This window comes from Hippopotamus amphibius, chromosome 2 (genome assembly GCF_030028045.1).
Source record: "Hippopotamus amphibius kiboko isolate mHipAmp2 chromosome 2, mHipAmp2.hap2, whole genome shotgun sequence".
Taxonomy (NCBI): domain Eukaryota; kingdom Metazoa; phylum Chordata; class Mammalia; order Artiodactyla; family Hippopotamidae; genus Hippopotamus; species Hippopotamus amphibius.
This window is the reverse complement of record NC_080187.1, coordinates 35,676,119-35,696,378: the sequence shown is the minus strand read 5'-3', so window position 1 is coordinate 35,696,378 and position 20,260 is coordinate 35,676,119. Positions and strand designations below refer to the sequence as shown.

The 20,260-nt window shown below is 49.9% G+C and overlaps 1 protein-coding gene across 1 annotated transcript; it reads right to left on the bottom strand.

Moving 5' to 3' along the window:
• Window positions 1-4,772: 4,772 nt before the first annotated feature.
• IGFBPL1 (insulin like growth factor binding protein like 1) lies at window positions 4,773-16,961 on the bottom strand. Its single transcript, XM_057725310.1, has 4 exons — window positions 16,514-16,961; window positions 7,315-7,424; window positions 6,530-6,646; window positions 4,773-4,922 (listed from the first exon to the last, which is right to left on the bottom strand). Exons 1-4 carry the CDS (start codon window positions 16,959-16,961, stop codon window positions 4,773-4,775), a joined length of 825 nt encoding a protein of 274 aa, XP_057581293.1.
• Between the last annotated feature and the right edge of the window lie 3,299 nt (window positions 16,962-20,260).

Here is a 20,260-nt window from a genome sequence, read left to right as displayed (position 1 = left end):
TCAGCTGCAGACACCAGGCCACTTTAGTTTCCCCTAATTAATTAAAATATCACATAATAATCGTTCTCTGATTTAATGTTCAAGAGGCCCCGGCAAAGGCTGGGGATGAGGAAATTCATTAGAGGAGACTGTTCACTGTCAGCTGGTTTGCTCACCCTTATTAATTTTTCCTGCGTCATCCATCTCTGGAGGAGATGGGAGGGTAGTGTTTTTTTAAAGACATAGGATTAGTTTCACCCTAAAACTTGAAGGAAAAATCCATTTTGACTGAAAACCACCCTTTTTTGTTTAAGGTGGGAAAGTGGGTACCTTTGGGATTGAACACTAGCTTTTGGATTACCTTCCTCAAGCCCAGTTATAACCCGGTTGACAACAGAAGACTGAGATTCAGGCCCACCTCTTATAGCATCAAGTCCAACCTCTTCTGATGGCAGTTAGGGTTGTGGCCCAAAACTACCCCTCTACCTGCCGCTAGAGCTCTCAGCCACCACTGGTCACTACTCCCTGTGCACAAACCACACTGCACTTCTTCACCTCTGCTCCTTTGCATGCTACTTCCCTAGCCAGGAATCTCCTACACTCACTTCAATCCCCAGCTCAGATGGCTCTTCTTCCAGGAAGTTTTCCTTGCTCTCTCCCTCCTCTGCTCACAAAGCAGACACCTTGTGCTGCGGGGCAGGGTGGCAACCTTGTCCCACTCATCCCCACGCAAATCTCACCTGAGTGCAGGGCCCAAGTCCCATGCACCTTCATATTGCCAGTGTCTGCACCCTTCTGACCTCTGGAGAATGCTATTCTGTGTGATTGTGGGAGGTAAGAGAGAGCAGATCTAAGTGAATGAATTAAACAGTAGAATGCTTATACAGTGGGAAACACCAGTTCAGAGGGAGTTAGAAGGATCAGGTTGGCAGTAGATGATTAGTTAGGGCTGGTTAAAAATTGCAAGCAAGGTGACCATGTAGGACTGTAACCACAGCCCAGGTGCGAGAGGTAAGGAGGATTCAGATGAAAGTCGCTGATGTGGGCAAGCAAAAAAAGGGCAGGATGCATAAGGGATGATAGAGAAATATCAGCGGGACCGGGACCCAACTACAGCAGCGTTCCAAGAACACAGACCACAAAGCCTGTCCTTAAAAACATTTATTTTCAGAGTGCAGGGGTCATGTGACATCATCACATCTATGAAAATAGGTAGAAGACACAGACTCTGAGGACATCATGTTTCCAACTGATAACAGCCACAGCACACGTTCACTTAGCCTCTGAGAGATCTTGGGGCTCCCACGGTTGAAAAATTATTAGGTTGAACAATCATGCTAATCTGCCTTTTTGGTTTTGGTGACAACTTCAGACAGTGTCACATTTATTATTATTTTTTGTACATCATTATGATGCAGAACCCAGCCTCCTGCAGTCTTGACGCTCAGCCCTGTCACTCGGGGCTCCATCCGCCTGCTCTCTGGGTCCTCATCCAGCTCTCCAATTTTGACTGGGCAAATCTGAGGTGATTCCACTGATTGTGCCAGATGTGCTTATTAGCAGATGCATGATGTTGTTCTGCTACCTTCTCTACATTTTCCTATTCCTTCAACACAGTTTCTCTGTCTTCCCAAGCCATCTCCCAACTACTCACATCACAGAGGAATTAACTGCAGACTTGGATACGGAAATCACTGTTGTCGGGGCGGGGGGGGGGGGGGCGCAAGTAGGGAGGGAATGTGAGCAGTTTCCCCCTGAAAGGCCCGACCTCCAACAGACAAGGACAGCTTCCCTTTTGATCAGTTTCTATCCTGACTTTATTCCAATGTTTTAAAGTTTGAAAACCACCCATCTAGTTTCATTGCCTTCTTATTCAAATGAGGAAATCGATGTCCAGAAAATGAAGGGGACTTGCCCAGGGTCACCCAGCAAAATAGGGACAAATTCCCAAATGGACCTCATGTTTCTGGACTCCCGGGCCAGTCTCCTACTGTGTATGTTAGGGTGATGCCACCCCAACATTTCAGATGTGGAACAGCCAGGCTTGAAGGCAGAAAATGCAATTCCAGAAAGGACTCCAAAATGCAATGCCCAATGTGAGTATCGTGAGAGTTACTTTAAAAGTTGAGATGGGGATTGAGTGGTTACAACTTCGTACTCCCAATGCAGGGTCTGTGGGTTTGATCCCTGGTTTTGGAACTAAGATCCCACATATCACACGGCGTAGCCAAAAAAAAAAAAAAGTTGAGATGGACCTTGAGGAGAATCCCTGAAAGCTGTGGAACTGGCAGCATCTTCCTTTCCATAGTTACGAGACTGTTCTGAGAAGCAGCATCATGGAGTGGAAAGGTGCCAAAGAGGACCAGGCACCCCTAGCTCTAGTCCTTCTCAGAGGCTTTTAGACCTCAGGCAAGCGCTTTAGTCTCGGAGCCTGGTTTCTTCACCTGTAAAGGGGGAGGGACATTAAAGCTCATCCTGCCTGCTACCCCAGAGATGGGAAGTGACCACACAGACAGAAAAGTGTTTCATGAAATTTAACAACTATTCACATGTGAGATCCCGATTCTGATTTTAAAAAATTTCAGTCACCTAGGGGATCTATTTTTTTAGCCCAAATAGTAAATATTCACCTGCTTTCTTTCTTGATTAAAAGAAAAGAAAGAAAGCTTTATTTCTGGGTAAGGTCAAAACATCTCTAAGTAAAATGTATTCTACTACACTCTAATTCCACAGCCCAGAGAGAGAAATTGACCCCATTTTTACAATTTGATGTCCAAAAGTCAGGTCACCACTGCCTGTTTGGTTAGAGAATGCTGGGCTTGTTAATAAGTGGACGTCTTAATCCTCAAATGCCTAGCCACGAGGCCCCTGATTCTGGTTAAGTGTTCCATTTAGGATTAAATCTTTTTAAAATGGGAAAAGGGTAGGAACAGACGAGCTATAGCAGCTGTCCACACCCTCACATGAAGCAATGACATTTGCTTTTGAGGGAGTATCATTTTTAAAAGAATGCTAAGACTACACTTCCCATATTTTTTCCATAGGATCATCTTACTCCAGGATGGCAGTGGTTGAAGGGACATGGGTAACATGCAGTCCAAATACCACATTCACAGCTGAAGAGACCAAGGCCCAGAGAGGGAGGGACCTACCCAGGTCACGCAGAAAGTTAGAGGTCAGGCAGAGGACAGCAGGACCCTCCCCCTACCTCCTACAATACAAACTATGTAAGTCACAGAGCTCCACTACTCAGCCCTAGACAAATGAGGTAAAGAGTGACAGCTGACACATGCCTCAGTCCAGCCCTTTAGAATTACAAATATACCTACGCGATCTTCCCTTGGAAAGAGAAGTTAAAAAAAGAATTCTCACAGAGCTATTCATTTCAAAAGTATAAAAAGACTACATGCAGTCTGTTTTCCCAATGTTTGCCCTGCTAAAAACTACATCTGCATGTGAATCTAGTTTGCATCTAATTTTTAAAAACATACAAAAGGCGTCATCTACAAACACAGTTTTTCCAATTCTTCACAAAGCAAAACGATTCATGACTTGATTTTTCCGTAATCCTGTGATCAATGTTTCTGAGAACCTAAAAGAAATGAGGGAAAAGAATTAGAAAACAGAAGCCGGCTCTGTCATAACCAACTATGTGTTAGATGGAAGGCAGGGAAATGACCCTAACTCTAAATCTCCCCCCAGTCAGGAGTGGTGCTGGTGGGGAGCCACGGTGCCTGTGGGGTCCAAGAAGTACATATAAGACCAATGGGTGGGCATTTCAGGGAGGCAGATTCCAGCTTAATATGAGGAAGAACTTCCAACTACTGGAAAAATCCACAGACAGTTGTTTAGTGGTTGTAAGCCCTCTGTCCTTGGGGGTATGCAAGCAAGAGCCGGCCAATCTTGCACGTTGTAGAGGGAACTCAAGAACTGGGTGGTGGCGATGGTCTTCACATTCCATGGCTTTTTGTGACCCCTTTTGAAAACTCATCTGTAATAGACTATATTCACAGCCTGGTATCATTTCTGTTTTTAAAATATAAATATATATACTTAAAAGTTATACGTATATTTAAAATGTGAAACATATATACACACATAAGTACATTTGTGTGTATACATAAGCATACACAGGACAAAAAGTCTTGATATTGACTTTTTGACACATATATATAACTACATACATACATAAAAAACTAAAAGTTAAGTATCAGGAGGGCAACTTTAAGAGCCATCTCCTAAATGAATTCCTATTTGATGATTTTACACCTTACGTTTTCCTCTCTGTTTCTAGAAGCTCTAACTATTTGCAGAGCTACAGACAAGGAAGAACCTGGGAACAGACCCATGAACCTCAGACTGTCTTCTTTGTGGGCATGTTTCACATGTGTGCCATGTCTGCTCTCCTAGCACCCTCACTGGGCAGACTTGGAGGAAATATTCCATTCAGCCTCAGAAACAGAAAAAAATTGGTAATCTTAAAAGAAAAGAAAAAGAAAAAAAGAAAAAAAAGAAAAAAATAGGTAGTCTTTTTCACCTGATGGACACCCATAACACTCACAGCTCTGGACTTTGCATGCTAGTGGGAAGCCCAGTGTAATAACGTGTGTAGAACATACCACAGAGTCCACCTGCCAATTGTAATATGTTCCTAGTCTTGGTTTGCATTCCTCTGATTTCCTTGATTCATGTATTTTTCTTCTTATTTATTATGCATCTTATAACTCATCTCAATCTCCTGTGACAGAGGTGTACAAATACTGCAGGTGACTTGGAACACGCACACTACCCCATCACATGTGGCCATCTGGAGCCGGGAAGCGGAGGGCTCTGTACTGACTCCGATCTACCACCGTCACTGTGCCGTGCGACTGGGCCTCCCCCACCGTGTTGGCTGAATGGCACTGGTACAGCCCCTCGTCTTCCTTCCTCAGAGGGTTGATCTAGAAGTTAAACAGGCAAGTTTATACAGTCATATATGGCACAGCAAAATCACTTATTTAGTCCTTAATGATTCTGAACACTTACTCCTTTTCAAAATAAGACAGAGCTCACCCTCTATTTCTCTTCTTGCCTTGGCTGCCAAGAAGGAGTTAAACTTCCTTCTCAGTACCCTCTCTATCCTGGCTCTCATTTTCATGTTTTGTCTGCATTCCTGCCTTTTACTGTGACCTACTTGGTCCTTTTATGGAAGGTGACAGGTATAGATTCTAAAGAAAATACTGCCAATTAAAAGAACAAAATTCGACTGACCACAGAATGGCCCACGAGTTCTCCCGATGGAGGCAGCCTTTATAAAATAGCACCAGAGATAACCTTCCCCCGCCTCTCCTTGTAATCAAGTAGGGGAATACGCTTGACTTGAAACAGCCGTGGACCCAGTGGCACTCTGAGTCTCTGAGCTGGGTGGAGAAGTCACCAAACCTGGCAGAGATGGGGGTGGAATGAGGAGGACACCCTCAAGAGCCCGTCGCAGGCCCCTGCAGAGCAGATCCACAGCAGCTCCCTCCTCTCTTACTTCTCTCCTCATAACAGCTCTCTCAACTGTGAGTCCCTACAGACTGGAGAGGGTTTCTGCACCGCATCTCATTTTGATCCCATCGTGGCTGCAGGGGGAGCACCATTACCCTCCCATTACAAGAGACTCACAGGTAAGTCACAGGCCTTAGGGTCACGGCACACGGTCCTGTCCAAAGCCCCCTTTTCATGGCTGCAGACGCTGAAGCTCAGAGAGGTAGAGCGACTAACCCCACATGGGCCCCCATCTCGTCACTTCATCGCCCTCTCAGACGCAGGGCATTCCCGCAGCTCAGCCAACTGCTGCACACGGCAGAGCAGAGCCCTGCAGGAGGACACGAATGTGCCACCCTCCCCCTTCACCAGCCACGTGGTCTCGGGCAAGTATATTCGTTTCCTATGGCTGCTGTTACAAATGACCACGCGCTTAATGGCTGAAGACAACACAAATTTATCATCTACAGTTCTTGGGGCCAGAAGTCCAAGTGGGCTAAAGTCAAGGCATCAGCAGGGTCGCCTTCTTCCTAGAAGCCCTGAGAGAAGCATTCTCGAGGCTGCCTGCAGTCCTTGGCCTGTGGCCCCCTCTAGCATCTTCAAAGCCAGCAACAGTAGTTCACATCTTCTGACACTGCCATCTCTCTGGCTCTCTCTCCTCCCTCTTCCACATTTAAAGGACTCTTGTGATTACACGGGGTCAACCCAGGTAACCCAGGATAAATGTGTTAAAGTCAGCTGATTAACAGCCTTAACTCCATCTGCAGCCTTATTCCCCTCTTGCCATATAACATGTCCACCCGTCCGAGGGATTAGGACATAGATATCGTTCTGGGGCCGTCATTCTGCCTATCACTGAAGATCACTTCTGCTCTCAGGGGTTATACTAACTGCCCTGCTTTCCTCTCAGTGACTGTAGGGTCCGAGGAGAAATGGATAAGAAGGCTTGAAAAGGTGTAACATGTTATAGAAATATAAAAGGTGCTTTATAAGGGCCAGTCAATAATAGCCAATAGTCCTAAAAAAATGAGATACTCACCAAAACCCAGGCCATGGCTGCATGGTCAGAAGGGCCGCCTTGCACCTGGACAGCTATATTGATGTGATCCCCAGGCAGGTCCTCCAGCACCTGGGTGCCCTCAGGCGACCGTGTGACCTACAGAGGACAGAAAAACCAGGAGTGGTTTAGAAAAAGCATTTCTGGATAAGAACCATCCCACATACATCCTCACTGTATTCATCTTCCTGCTGACTTGAAGGCTGAGACCCTAGTATCTCTTATTAAATGTCAGTTGCTTCCTAAGCCTGAATGTATGTATGGACAGCGCCCCCTGCTGGAAAGCAATGGTGTAGACACCATCACTATCAGAATTTCATTGCCCTTCTCAGGGCTGTGGAGACCAGGGGACAAGATATGCTGTGACCCATGCCAGTCTCTCAAAAACTGAGCTGCAGGAAGATCTAGTTTTGGACTAGGATTGGGTCATCTTCCACCAGCCAAATATTTCTAAAACCCAGATCCCGTGAAGGAAGCTCTAACTCCATCACAGCTTCACAGCTGACCTAGGCTAGATAAATACTTCCTGGACAGCTAAGCCGCAGAGGGAACAAATGGCAACACTCCTTCTCTGGGGAGAGCTTTGGGGTAAAAGTTTTGAGGCATAAATCTGGAGGCAGAAGAGTGAGATGTAAGGCTTTTTTTAAATCCTCCAATTCACGTATGAAAATAAACACACGAACACACTTTAAAAACATTTATACCTCCACCACCCCCCCCACCCGTCACCCGCTGCCACACACAGAGAAGTTCTTGGATATAAATACCTTCCTCCACGTGACGACTGGGGTAGGCACAGCCCTCACCTCACAGGACAGGTACACCTGTGCCCCGGTGACGTTGTGAACACTCTGGGGTGGAGTGATGACCACAGGAGCTGAGAGGAGAAGACAAGGGAAGACAACCTTGACCCTGTCAAGCCCCCTACCGCTAAGGTCCCCTGCCTGCAGAGAGCATGTTGAGGCAGATGAGAGCTGCCCACAGAAAGGGCACACTCGTGTGCAAGGAATCACAGAAGGGAGTTTTCTCAGACGTGGAAGGGTGCCTACATGTTTCTTCCTTCCTCGCCGTTGTTCTACCAAGAGGAAAACAGGGATCCAGAGAGGAAAGGTGACTTCTCAAAGTCACCCAGCACGTCGTCTGTCTCTGGTCTCATCACACTCCCTCCCAGGACCCCTTCCAGGACCCCAGCTGCCATCTGCTCACAGCTCAGCTACACGACAGGGCGGCAGGCTCTGGGAGGGGCTGGTGTCACTCCTCTCACGGCAGCCTTCTAACAGATGGGCTTTTCTCCTTCCGCATGGAGGGCGTTTCAAAGAATAACGCCATGAAGAACAGCTGCCCTCAGCCCCTGCTGAGACCCCCCACAGTTCAAGCTCCACACACCTCCCCATCCCCCTCCCCGAGGGCAGAACTGCAGACATGGACACTGAGCCACTGAGCCTCGCTGCCCCGAGAAAGGTAAATCAGGGAATGTGGGCTTAGGCTGCCAAAAGTTACAGAAAGGACAGGGAGGCTGTGCGCTTGCTGGGTGGGACGGGAAAGCATGTGGCATTTGAGTTAGACATTCTTAGCTGATACTTCACACTCTGCGCTTCTCCCTGTGCCTGGCTCCTGCTCTGCTTACACTGGGACTAAGAACCAAGTCCAGCTGCCTCAGCCTTTAGGCCCTCCCTCTGGCCCTCCGTGTACCTGCCTGCCCTGCCCTGCCTTCTCTCTATGTGAGGTGCACCCCCGGCTCCCCATCCTGGGGGCCTGGGGGCGTGTCCTAGTCCAGGACCAGGGCATCTGCCCCCTTTGACCTGCTGAATCCCAGCCTGCCTCGCAGTGCAGGTGCTTCACCTGGTCTCACCGGCCCACCCTCGCAGCTGGGCTCATGGGGTCACATTGCATGAGGTGCAATGTGGAAACCTGGCGAGGTGAGCACTCTGTGCTCAGGTTTGCTGTCTTAAGATGGTGATAATACCCCCTGCTTCACAGGGCTGTTGAGCTGATCTTACCATGTGATGAGTGCGAATGTGAGGGTTTACGTGAACACAACATGCAAGTGGGGGGCAGGGCGGGCCTGTTAAACAGATGACTCTGCGAAGAAACACATGACAAATAACACAGCAAACACAGTCATCCTCGGGCCATCAGACCGCAGAGACCACGACTTCTGGGGGCTCGCCTGGTGACTCACGGACATCCCTGAGGCCCTCCACAGGCCAGCCTTGGAGAAGGAAAGGGCCCTTGCCCACCTCGTGGGGCTGCAGTGAAAAAGGAGAACAAAGGGAGAGAGGCAGAAGGCTGGAGGAAGAGCACAGAGGGAAGGAGTGAAAGGGTGCAGAAATGAGACTGGTCTGGCCCCTCCAGACAGACTGGGAAGCAGACCCTGTCAAACTGGTGCCAAAAAAATCTCTGGGAAAGTGTCTTAGAGCTATGGAGCCTCAAACTGGAGGGGCCCAACTCCCCAAGAACATGTGCCTGACTGTCTGTGATGTGCTCATCTAGCCTCCACTTGCATACCTCCAGTGATGGAGAGCTCACTACCTATGGAGCCAGGTCCTTTCATCTAGCTCTGCTGGTAAGAAAGCTTGTCCTCACCTGGAGCGAAAACCAGCCTCCTGTAACGCCCACCTGTGGATCTCAGGGCTGCCCTCAGGAGCCCCACAGCACCCTGGGTGCCTCAAGGCCTCCAGTGAGTTGAATACAGACCCTGCCCTCCTCACCCCCAGGCTGCTTTCTTCCCCCTCAACCTGATCAGCTCAATCCTTCGGCTGTGACCAACGGAATGCCCTTCAAGCACCACACCTCGACCTACAACCCCGAGTGTAGCCAGTCCCCCGAATGAACCAAGGTTCTAGGCTTCTAACATTGCCTGACGTGCCCCAGCCACCTGCGGACAGCCACAAAGAACCACAGCAGCTCTGCTCTCTGGCAGAGCCCCATCTGCAACGGACGACAAAGGAAGTCTAATTTATTCACATCCTCCTGCCAGCATCACATCCCCCGGAGCCCAAACCAGCCCTCAAATGGCTCACTGTGGGAACAATCAGAACTGCATCTTATTCCAAAGCCCTCAATAGATTCCAAAGGGACACTCAGTCAACATGTTTTACTTTCGTTCATGTAGAGTCATAAATTTTAAATGAGATTTCATCAGTCCCTTTCAGGCCTAAATGAATAAGTCAGTAAATCACATTTCATCTTTCTCTCTCCTTGCATTTCCCTCTCTTTCCATAACTACAATTAAGAAAGACTCTCTCGGAAATACTGCCCTTGCCACTAATTTCAAGGCAGAAAATAGCACTTCTTTTCCAAAAGAGCCCCTGCTTATGGTGATAAAGTGACATTCAAATTTTGATTTATTTTTAAATGTACATACAGTACACTCATTCCTTCTGGTGTACAGTTCCAAGTTTTGACAAGTGCACATGCCATGTAACCACCACCATACCCAAGATACAGCATTGTTCAGTTATCTCAAAAAATTTCCTCCTGCTGCCTAATCTGTTCTTAATTTTAACATATCTGATTTTAAATTTAAAATATTTTTATCCATAATAGCTCTTTACAATCAGTCAGCATTATCCTGATAGTAATTATGGTAATAATACCACCCATCTGCTTACAGGGCTAAGCCATTCTATCCTTCCAGCAATCTCCCCAGCTGCCAGCTGGGGGAGCTAGCCAGGGTTACTCAGCCCTAAAGAGCAGGGCGAGGCTAAGAGCCCAGGGGTCCAGCTCTGAGCTCTGTCCCACCATCCTGCCTTCTTTTGAGATGACACTTCCATGTGTGCTACTCCTTTCATCCTCACACCATCCCTGTGAAGTAAGCGCTTTTAGACCCACTTTACAGATGAGAAACCCAAGGCTCAGAAAGGTGACGCACCTGGAGGAGTGAGGATGCAAACCCAGGCACCTTGATTCTGCTAATTCCATATGGATTTTTAAAGTGAAACATTTGTTAGCCATATGGACTCCATTCCAGAATTAAAAAAGAGTTCCTTAGGGATTGTGTTAGGGGCCCCCAAAACAGTCCCAGGATCAATGATTTGCTACAAGGACTCGGCAGAGTTTACTCACAGCTGGGATTTACTACCACAAAAGGAGACAAACCAAATCAACAAAGGGAAAAGAGGCTCCTGGGGCAAAGACCCAGGAAACCAGGAGCACACTTTCAGGAGTCTCTCCCAGTGGAGTCACAAAGGATGCACCCAACTCCCCAGCAACGACTTGTGACAACACATGTGACATGCCCTGTACCAGGAAAGCTCACTAGACACTCAGGGCCCAGGGTTTTTCTTGGGGGCCCGCCCCCTAAGCACCGTCTGCCTACTACGTACCAAAATTTCAGACTCCCAGAAGTAAGGCAGGTGTGCAGCATAATACTGTACGGTTCAGACACAGTGAGCTACTCTCATCCGTTCTGGAAATGGTGGGAAGCCTCCCCACACCCAAAGTCTCAGACACCAGCCAAGGGTCAGCCTCACCAGCAGGACTTTCTAAGGATAACAGTCCAGGTCTGCTAAGTTTACTCTTTTCTGCACAGAAATGAAACTCTCTCTATATCACCCCAGGGAACAGCTCTTGTGAAGCTACCATTAAATGAGCGATGTGTTCTCAACCCTGTCAGGACATCCCCAGTCTTACTGTCCCCAAGGGCTCATCTGAGTGTGGTGCTGGGGCCCTCCACGTCTGACAACCACAGGCAAGAGGAACTCAGGTTCAATCCTGTGTCTGACACACTCCAGTTTCTTTCTTTTCCCCTTTCTTTTTCTCTTTCTTTCTTTCTTCCTTCCTTCCTTCCTTCCTTTTTTCTTTTGGCTAAGTTGGGTCTTAGTTGCAGCACGTGGGATCTTTGTTGAGGCGTGTGGGCTCTTCATTGCGTTGCATGGGCTTCTCTCTAGTGGTGGCCTGAGGGCTTCTTTCTGGCTGTGGTGTGCAGGTTTTCTCTCTCTAGTTGTGGCACATGGGCTCTGCACTTTGTGGCACGTGGGCTCTCTCATTGAGGCCTGAGAGCTCAGTACCTGCGGCACAGGCTTAGTTGCCCCCCGGCATGTGGGATCTTAGTTCCCTGACCACAAATTGAACCTGCGTCCCCTGCACTGGAAGGCGGATTCTTTACCACTGGACCACCAGGGAAGACCCTCCAGTTTCTTCTTCTTTAAAATGGGCACAGGAGTCCATTCTCTTCCCACTGCCCTCCCCACAGGCTGTTGTGAGGGCAGTTACAAGACCTCTTGCCAACTGTAAAAGGCTTCCACGGAGACACCTGAGGACTCCACAGGTTGTGCTACCCCAAGGGCAGTCTCCTCAAAGGTGCCTTGCCTGCTCGAGGCCCTCTATTGGCCTCTGGCAAGTGGGCCTATCGGTGGGCCCTGCCTGGAGGCTCCAGAGGCCGGGGCCCATAGCCTTCACTCCGGTGAGCCCGTGGGGTACAGCCTCTCACTTTACTGCTGCCTGAGCTGCCACACTCGTGCAAGAGCCAGGGCTCTCCTTCCTACCTGCCTCTGGCAAGAGCCATGTGGCTTTCAGGAGGGAGGAAGGTGCCTGGTTGGCGCAGTCTGTGAATGTGCCAGCTTCGTCTCCCTAGTTCTTCCTTGCCAAACACCTGCTTCCTTCTGCTCATGCCAGCAACAGCCCTGGAATGCTGGGATGGCATAAACCCACCCATCAGGTAACAGAATCATCACCCAGGTGGGCACTGGGGGTGGGCAAAATAGCACCAAGGGAAACTCAAATGCCTGGGGGTCTGGTTGCCAACCACGGGGCAAGTTGCTAACAATGTCCTCATCTGCAAATGAGAATAATGACTGTGGCCCCAGCTCCTCCAGGGTGAAAGGAGAGAATGGATGCGACTGGGTTGTTAACCGTGTGGATCTACACAAATGAAAGGGATCGATGTTATTACTATGGTGTGTGGTGATCTGTCCCCCCACCCCGTCAACTGAGTATGTCCTTGATGGCTGCAATGACAGGTTTTCACTAATGCCTCTGAGACCTCTTTAACGTTAATGGCGCTCGGGAAAGAAAGAACATCAAAAGTCATCCCCCAGGAACCCATCTACTCCTACGAAAAAAAGCACACAACCAAAGAGTTTAATGATCAATGCACTGAACAGCCCTGATAATTGATGCTAATAGTCACGTTACGATGTGGAACCAGAAACAGCTTAATCCGGCTCCCTGCAGCCTGCGCCTCGAGCCTCCTCCCTCGGCATGAAAGGCTTCTGCGCACGAGGCCCCCCTTCTTTGTCCCTCTCACAACGTGGCATGCGCTGCCTCTCCTGGTTCCCTGGTAACACATGCCTCGCACAGACTGAGGTTTCTAAGTGCAGCTGGAATTTCAACCGAGGCGAATTTCCTAAGATTTCGGATCTCGAGAGCTCACGGAAGCTTCGGGGGCTCAGTGCCCTACTGGGCATTGGCACAGGACCCCGTTCCTATCTACTGCAGTACTCAAAACACGACCTCAACCTGTCTACAGGATCCCGACCTCCTCCCAATGCTAGCAAACGGTCAGGGTGCATACGTGGAACAAAGCAGCCTTTTATTTTATTTATTCTTGGCCGCGCTGTGTGGCATGCAGGATCTTAGTTCCCTGACCAGGGACCGAACCCATGCCGCCTGCAGTGTTAGCATGGAGTCCTAACCACGGGACCTCTAGGGAAGGCCCCCAAAGCAGCCTTTTAAAGTAACGATAACAGCAACAACAACAACGCTGTGCCACCTTACTGTTGAGAAATGGAACTAATAACTCAGCACACAGTGAAGTGTCACCCGCAGCGTGGCACTCAAGGCCGGCCGTGCACCTGCCCCGGACGCCTCTGGGCCTCGTCTCCTCCGCGGCCATCCCACTGGGTACTGTCTGCGGGCCCGCCGTTCACACCTCGCCCCAGGGTCCCCCGCCTCCTTGCCTTGGTGCGTGCTGTGCCTCCCCATCCCCCCACCCCCACTCTCAATCCCGGAATTTTCTACGCATCCTTCAAGGCTCCTCTCAGATGTCTCCCCTTCTGTGAGGCCATCCCAGTTCCTCTCAGGAGCCATCACCTGGTGCTACACAGAGGAACCAGCAACAAGCCCTGCGGGGGCAAAAGGAAGGTGGATTCAGACTGAGAAACCTTCAAGCTTCAAGGGTAGCCAACTTGCAGCACCTTCCTAATCAGGTTGCCAGCAGGCTAGAGGTGCATGGCCCCACCTGAAAAGAGCCAGGAAAACTCAGGCTGGAGCCCCACCTCAGCTGGGAACTAGCCATGTGGCTCCAGGAAATTCTCTTCTGCCTACCTCAGTCTGCCCTTCTATTAAATGGGAGTGAGACCTGGCCAGGGCAGTTGTAAAAATATAGGAAGAAGATGGAATGCAAACGTGATTTCCACCAGCAAAGAATTATTCTTATGTGGGAGCACAGTGCATCTTCAGTACGTGTGTTGTTCAAAGGATTACTCTCATTATTAGCATTTTGGGGCGTTTCAGAGAGTAGAAGGAAAGGTCAGAATTTAAGCCTGAAAACTGTTTCCAAGTGCCCCTCCGAGGCATGGGTAAGAACGCTTCCCACACTGCGGAACCTAATAAATATTTACGGAGGCCTCATGCCGTTAAAGTCAGGTGCTCCCTTACTGAAGGCGTAGGCGAGGTCTGGGGAGGGGTGATTTTATTACCAATATTGAAGCAGAACAGCTGCTGCTCTGACTCAGTCTATTTCCATTCAAGTGAGGTCCCAAGGGGCATTGTTAAAAAGTGCTCCCACTGAGTCATCTGAATAAAGGATGGCTTGAGGGCAGCACAGAATGAGGTGCTGCCTTCCCTAGCTGGAAAAGATCCCCCATCCGCACCTTCATGCTTCACCAGGACACAAGGGCAGGGGCCACACAAACATTTCAGGACAAAACTCCATGGGGAAACAGTGCCGGGGCCTGGAGAGTGGCCGATGACACAACTGCTGGTAGGGAAGGAGAGCTAAATTCTGGGGAGGCCCGACGCCTGTCACTAATGGCATCATTAAAAGCAGCTTCTGAATTGCCTCTGTTTGGCCCCGTGAACATCTTTACTCCCGGGGCCTGTGCCTGGGGTGGGCTCAGAGCCCACAGATCAGAGTGGAGAGGCTGTCACATTTACTTGTCATTTGGTAATTTTCAATGAATTAGGGGTATAGGGCTTCCATCTGCCATCTGGCCGCACTCTGGAAACCATGGCAACCACCACCTGCCAGACTTAACACTATCAAGTCCTGTCCTGAAACAGTATGAACAGGGTGCCGGGGACCTGGAAGCTAGTCAGGCTTTGCTGGTCACCCTGGATGAGTCCCCTGCCCCATGGGTCTCAGTCTCCTCTGCATAATAGCAGATTTGGTCTAAATGCCTTCAAGGCAGCTCTCTCTTAGGAAGAGAACACCAGCCCAGGGAGGAATCATCTGAGACCATCAGCACCAGTTATAGTCTGGGGACCTGGTCAGCATTTCTCATGTCTCCTGCATGTGAAGTGAAACTGTTACCTGTCTGGAAACAAAGAGACCTGCCTGTGAATTAACTGCTGAGGAAAGCAGATCGTAAAAACGGGTGACAGGAAGGAGAAGGAAGGAGACAGGACTGTTTAAATGCCACAGGGCAGAAACAAAGGTTTGAAGTGGAGGGATCTCAACAGTGGCTCCCGCAGGGGCTTGACACAGCCCCTGGAAGGGACCAGCCCAAGGCCACAGCCAGGGAAGCACCAGCCAGCTCTCTTCTCCACGGGGAGCCTGAACCAGGAACAGCCATCGGTGACTTTCCTGTGCTCTGTGGGCTGCCTCAGACCCCTCAATGGGCAGCACATTATTTCCAAGTTTCTAGGAACAGGGGCCTTCTTGCCTCATTTCCAACAACCCGCTGGGTCTCCTGGACTTGAGTGGGATGCTTGGGGGGAAATACTAGAAATTTCCCAAGGCTGAAAAAGGCTATCCCCCACCCCCAAGAAGGTTCCTTGTTGGAGCTGAAGTCATTACACTGACTAAAATATTTAGGTCTGGACTTGGTCTCCAGTCCCAAGCCAGAACCCCAAGCTGGGGCTCCTTGGGACTTCCCTGCCACAAGCTCACCTACAACTCTCCACTGCTTCCTCTAGGCAGCCTAGACAAGGGGCATTTTTCCAAAACCTAATGCGCCAGCAGGGTGCTTTGCTGGGCATCCCTATACTGATATTTTGGTTTATTTCTGTTTGATTTTTTAAAAAATTACATATAGAGGGTGAGCAAAGGCGGCACCCATAGATGGTTTTATTATGATGTGAATGAAGCTTATGTTTCTAGGCAAGCAGTTAATCATTTTCTCTTACTTAGAGTTGGAGGCTCTAAATTTTATAAGCCTTAGCCTCACAAAACCTGGGTCTGCCCCTGATGGCACCATAATCTTTTCAGAGCTTAGGTCTCCCAAGGTCTTACCTGTGTTGGGTGGGAGCTTCCTCAAGACTCCCAGCAGGGCCCCACCCTACACTCACTGAGTCCTGGTGCTCTGATCTCCTGACTCCTGAGTCCCAGGCTGGAGCTCCAGCTCCTCCTGCTCCAGCATCTCCATCTGCCCTCCCTCTTCATTCAAACAACCTACCTCCGGGCCAGATCCAAGGCCAGACCCCAGGGGGACTTGGACCCAGTGGGAACATCCTGCTCCCCAAACTCCCAGTCTCCTGGAGGCAAACAAGTCAGGCCTGCAAATAACTGTATTGCCAAGTACTTAAGTACCAAAAAGGACAGCAGGTTCATCAAAATTACTACCGGCTCGGTGGCTGCTGTTTCCATGGGCTTGGTAAGGAGTACAGGATGTGGGTTCCTGCCACGGTCTCCTTAAGTAACTGGCCAGGTAAGGAAAAACTGACCCAGAGGGAAAACTGAGGGCCAGGCAGTGCTGTCCATCGCGGTGCGGGGGTGGGGGGATCCTTCACCCCACAGCCCAGAGGGTCGGGGCCCCTCTTTCTTCACCCGCCCCACTAGTGCAGGGCAGAAGCCGGACTCACCAAATTCGCAGGGGCCGTCCCGCGCCTTGTGCAGGTGGCCGGGGTGCGCGCGGGGCGCCTGCCGGGCGCGCAGGCGCAGCGCGCAAACGCTGGGGTACGAGCGGCCGTCGGAGCCGCAGACGGCGCCGCGCTGCGCGCACACGCAGAGCCCAGTGCCCTCGGGCGCGGCCCCCGCGGCGCGGCTCGCGCACACCAGCCCGGGGCCGCAGCGCGCGCCGGCCCGGCCCCCGCAGCTGGCGCCCTCGGCGCCCAGGCAGCGCGCGCAGCAGCCGCACTCGTCGCGCGCCGGGATGCTGGGCGCGGGGCAGCGCGCGGGCTCGGGGCAGCGCTCCGGCCGGCACGGACCGCACTCGGGGCTCCGGCCGCCCGCGCCGCGGAGCGCGAGGCCCGGGGCTGGCGGTGGCAGCAGCAGAAGCAGCAGCAGGACGTGCACGGGTGAGCGTGGCATGGTCCGCTCCGGGACGGCCGTGGCGCCTCTGCTTTGAGCTCGGCTCAGCGCGCGCGGCGCCACCACCCTGCCCGCCCCGCGGCCGCTGATTGGCCGGGCCTGCACCGCGGGGCGCCCGCAGTCGGCTGCCGGGCCCCGGACTAGCGCGGCCGGGTGGGCTCCTGGCCCGGCTCGGGCTCCGAGCTGGAGGGGTGTTCTGAGACTCGCTCTCCGACAACCAATGGGCTCTTGGAGACCCAGTCGGGGCGGGAACTTGCCCGGGGTCGCTCTGGTAGAGCAATGATTGGGTGTACGGTCTCCAGATCCGAGGCTGGCTCCAAGTACTATGCCACTTAATCCAGAAGGATGCGCTCTTTTATTTTATTTTGCATTTAGTAGTCTTCTAAGTTTTATTTTAGGAAGGGGATATATAGTTTAAAATTTCAAAGTTTACAAATGAATATAACTATGAAAAGAGGGCTTCCCTTCCACCCTAAGTTCCAATACCCAACTCAGCTTCAAGAGGCTACACCTTTTATCAGGTTCTTGGGTATCTTTCCAGGAATTTTGTATGTTTATAAAAGCATGTATGATTGCATAGCCCCTCCCTTTAAACACACACAGGCGCGTGCACACACACACACACACACACACACACACAAGCATGCCCTACACATTACTCTGCCCTTGGTTTTTCTACCCACGGTATTTCCCACAGTTTCCCCACCTCTTACTATCTCTGAGATCGAGGGTCTTGTAAATACAGTCAGTGGAGCAAAGTTTAACTGGCGTTCCCCCCCCTCATAATGCTACATAAAGTAGCGTACATGGTGCATCTCACAGTCAACAGTGACTGGTTGTGATGAGATGGTGATACATTTTGGACTGTCCTTGGACATTTTAACTTTGCAAAGTATTTAATTGCACAAAAACTGTAGTTATTTAACCAGTTGTTTTCAGTACTTTTGCTACTGCAAATAATGCTCTGATGTCCTGGAGCACACGCAGCAGTGTATCTGTGGCTTAGTGGGGTGTGTGTGTTGGGAAGACTCAGCAGAACAGGTTCTTTCAGTCAGATTTTTATTCCTGTGGCCCCTGTGCTTGCTCAGAGTCAAACTCTGCACCGCATCCATGGACCAGTCCTGGCAGGGGTCCCAGACAAGAAACCCAAGGGAGTCTTGATTGCTGGAGTTTAATGTGTGGCCAAAGGAAGACATTGGATGGAAGGAAGGACTTGCTGACCAGGCTTTATGAGTGGCTTTTCGTGCCTTCACCCCCTAACCTTCATTTGCCCTGTGCTGTTTTCTTTATTTTCTGAAGTTCTAGAGATGGAGGAAGTCTCTTGGAGTCTGGGAAGACCAACTACAGCACTCTTGAGTGGTGTCCATTTTGCTATTCAAGCCCAGTTCCTTCCCAGTCTGTGGCTTTCGGGAGATGTCCTTATTCCCAAAAGGAGCCCTTGCAGAGGCCACTGTATGTGGTGGTCAGAGCAGGGCCAGCTCTTCTCTTACAAGCAGAAACATAGAACAGGTACAGGCAAGCACCATGGGTGTGGTGGTAGATAGTGATAAGGACTAAGTATAATAATGTTGGTATAGCACTCAACATGGCTCTCAGTACTTATTAGCAATTGATTTCAGCTAGGAGGCTGCTGTCTACCTGGAATGGTCTTTAAAAGTGCTCTTACTCCTTGACCCTCTGCACTCTTCTATGAATCTCTCCTAAGGAAATATCACAATGTGTGAAGATTTCATCCTGGAGTTGGTCACTATAGCAAAAAATTGGAAACAACCTAAATGCCCACTGATAGGCAGTGATTAAATAAATGATGATATATCCAACAATAGAGGAATATTTGGGCATTGAAAATAAGGAAGGAGAGGTAGCTAAATTGAAACAAAAAGATGTTTGTAATATATTGTTTAGTGAAATAGCAATGATAAATTGCATGTCTAGTATTATGGCGTATTTGTAAATATGTGGTTGCACATATGTGCAGAAATTCAAGATTGTTTAATGATGTGAAGGAAACACTTATAATGTTAAACAGAACAAAGCAGGGCTTGAAAACAAAAATGATAAGCTCCATGCTGCTTTTCAGAAACATCCTTCCTAGTGGGTTCAAACTTTCAAATGGGCATAGCTCTCCAAACTGAGAATGGACTGCTTCAGGGGTAGTGAGCTCCCTGTCAGTGGAGGAGTTCAAGGATGGCAAGGGGTGTGGAGGGGATCAATACATCAGGGACTGGGTGAGAGGATCTCTAAGTCCTTCAAACTGAGCCACGGTTCCCATGGTACAGTTCCTGACCCTGACACCTGGGCTGGACAAAACATGGTCGTGATTGGCAAATAAATGTACACAGTAATAATTTGCCAGCTTTTAATGCAAACATTGAGAGTGCAGTAATTGAATGGTGTCATAATGATGAAGTTAATGTGTGCTTAGTGCAGGTTGGGATGCACAATCACAGAGGCATGTTTACAATGATCTACATGCCTTTTAAGTAGTAAGAAGAGCATTCTGTAAGTATGACTCTTTGAGAATTAAAGCAGAAGATTCATTTTCCAACAATAAGCCTGTGGTATCTGGTCAGAGAAAATATTCCAAAGCTTAGAAGGCGATAGGCATCCATTTCCTTTTTTTAAAAATTAATTAATTAATTAACTTATTGGCTGTGTTGGGTCTTCGTTGCTGCACACAGGCTTTCTCTAGTTGCGGCTAGTGGGGGCTCTTTGTTGTGGTGCGTGGGCTTCTCATTGCGGTGGCTTCTCTTGTTGCGGAGCATGGGCTCTAGACGTGTGGGCTTCAGTAGTTGTAACATGTGGGCTCAATAGTTGTGGCTCACGGGCTCTAGAGTGCAGGCTCAGTAGTTGTGATGCACGGGCTTAGTTGCTCCGCGGCATGTGGGATCTTCCTGGAGCATGGATCGAACCCGTGTCCCCTGCATTGGCAGGCGGATTCTTAACCACTGCACCACGAGGGAAGCCCAGCATCCATTTCCTTTTAAAAGTTGCACATAGCCCAGCGAACTCTGGTTCCCAGAGTGCCAGTTAACACTGTGGACAACACCTGTGGACCCACAGGATTATGGGAAAATTGGAGATGCATTCTCCTGGCGGGGAAGGGGGTTGAGGCACCTCTGCCATGTGGCAGGTATGAGCTCCCATGGCATGAATGTCTACCTCCTCTGCTCCCAGCGGGTACACAGAGGAGGCTGGCTAATGCCTTACTCAGGGTAGATGCACACACACCCAGCAGCTGCTGACATGGGTGTGAATGTCCCAACCTATTCACTCCTCCCATGAACGTAGATATGAAC

Excerpts from the sequence above, each read along its gene's own strand:
- IGFBPL1 (XM_057725310.1), bottom strand. The coding sequence starts at position 16,961 with ATGCCACGCTCACCCGTGCACGTCCTGCTGCTGCTTCTGCTGCTGCCA. Across the intron at positions 7,425-16,513 it reads GGACGGCCCCTGCGAATTTG|CTCCTGTGGTCATCACTCCA; the intron begins GTGAGTCCGGCT and ends TTCTCCTCTCAG. Across the intron at positions 6,647-7,314 it reads CAGTCGTCACGTGGAGGAAG|GTCACACGGTCGCCTGAGGG; the intron begins GTATTTATATCC and ends TGTCCTCTGTAG.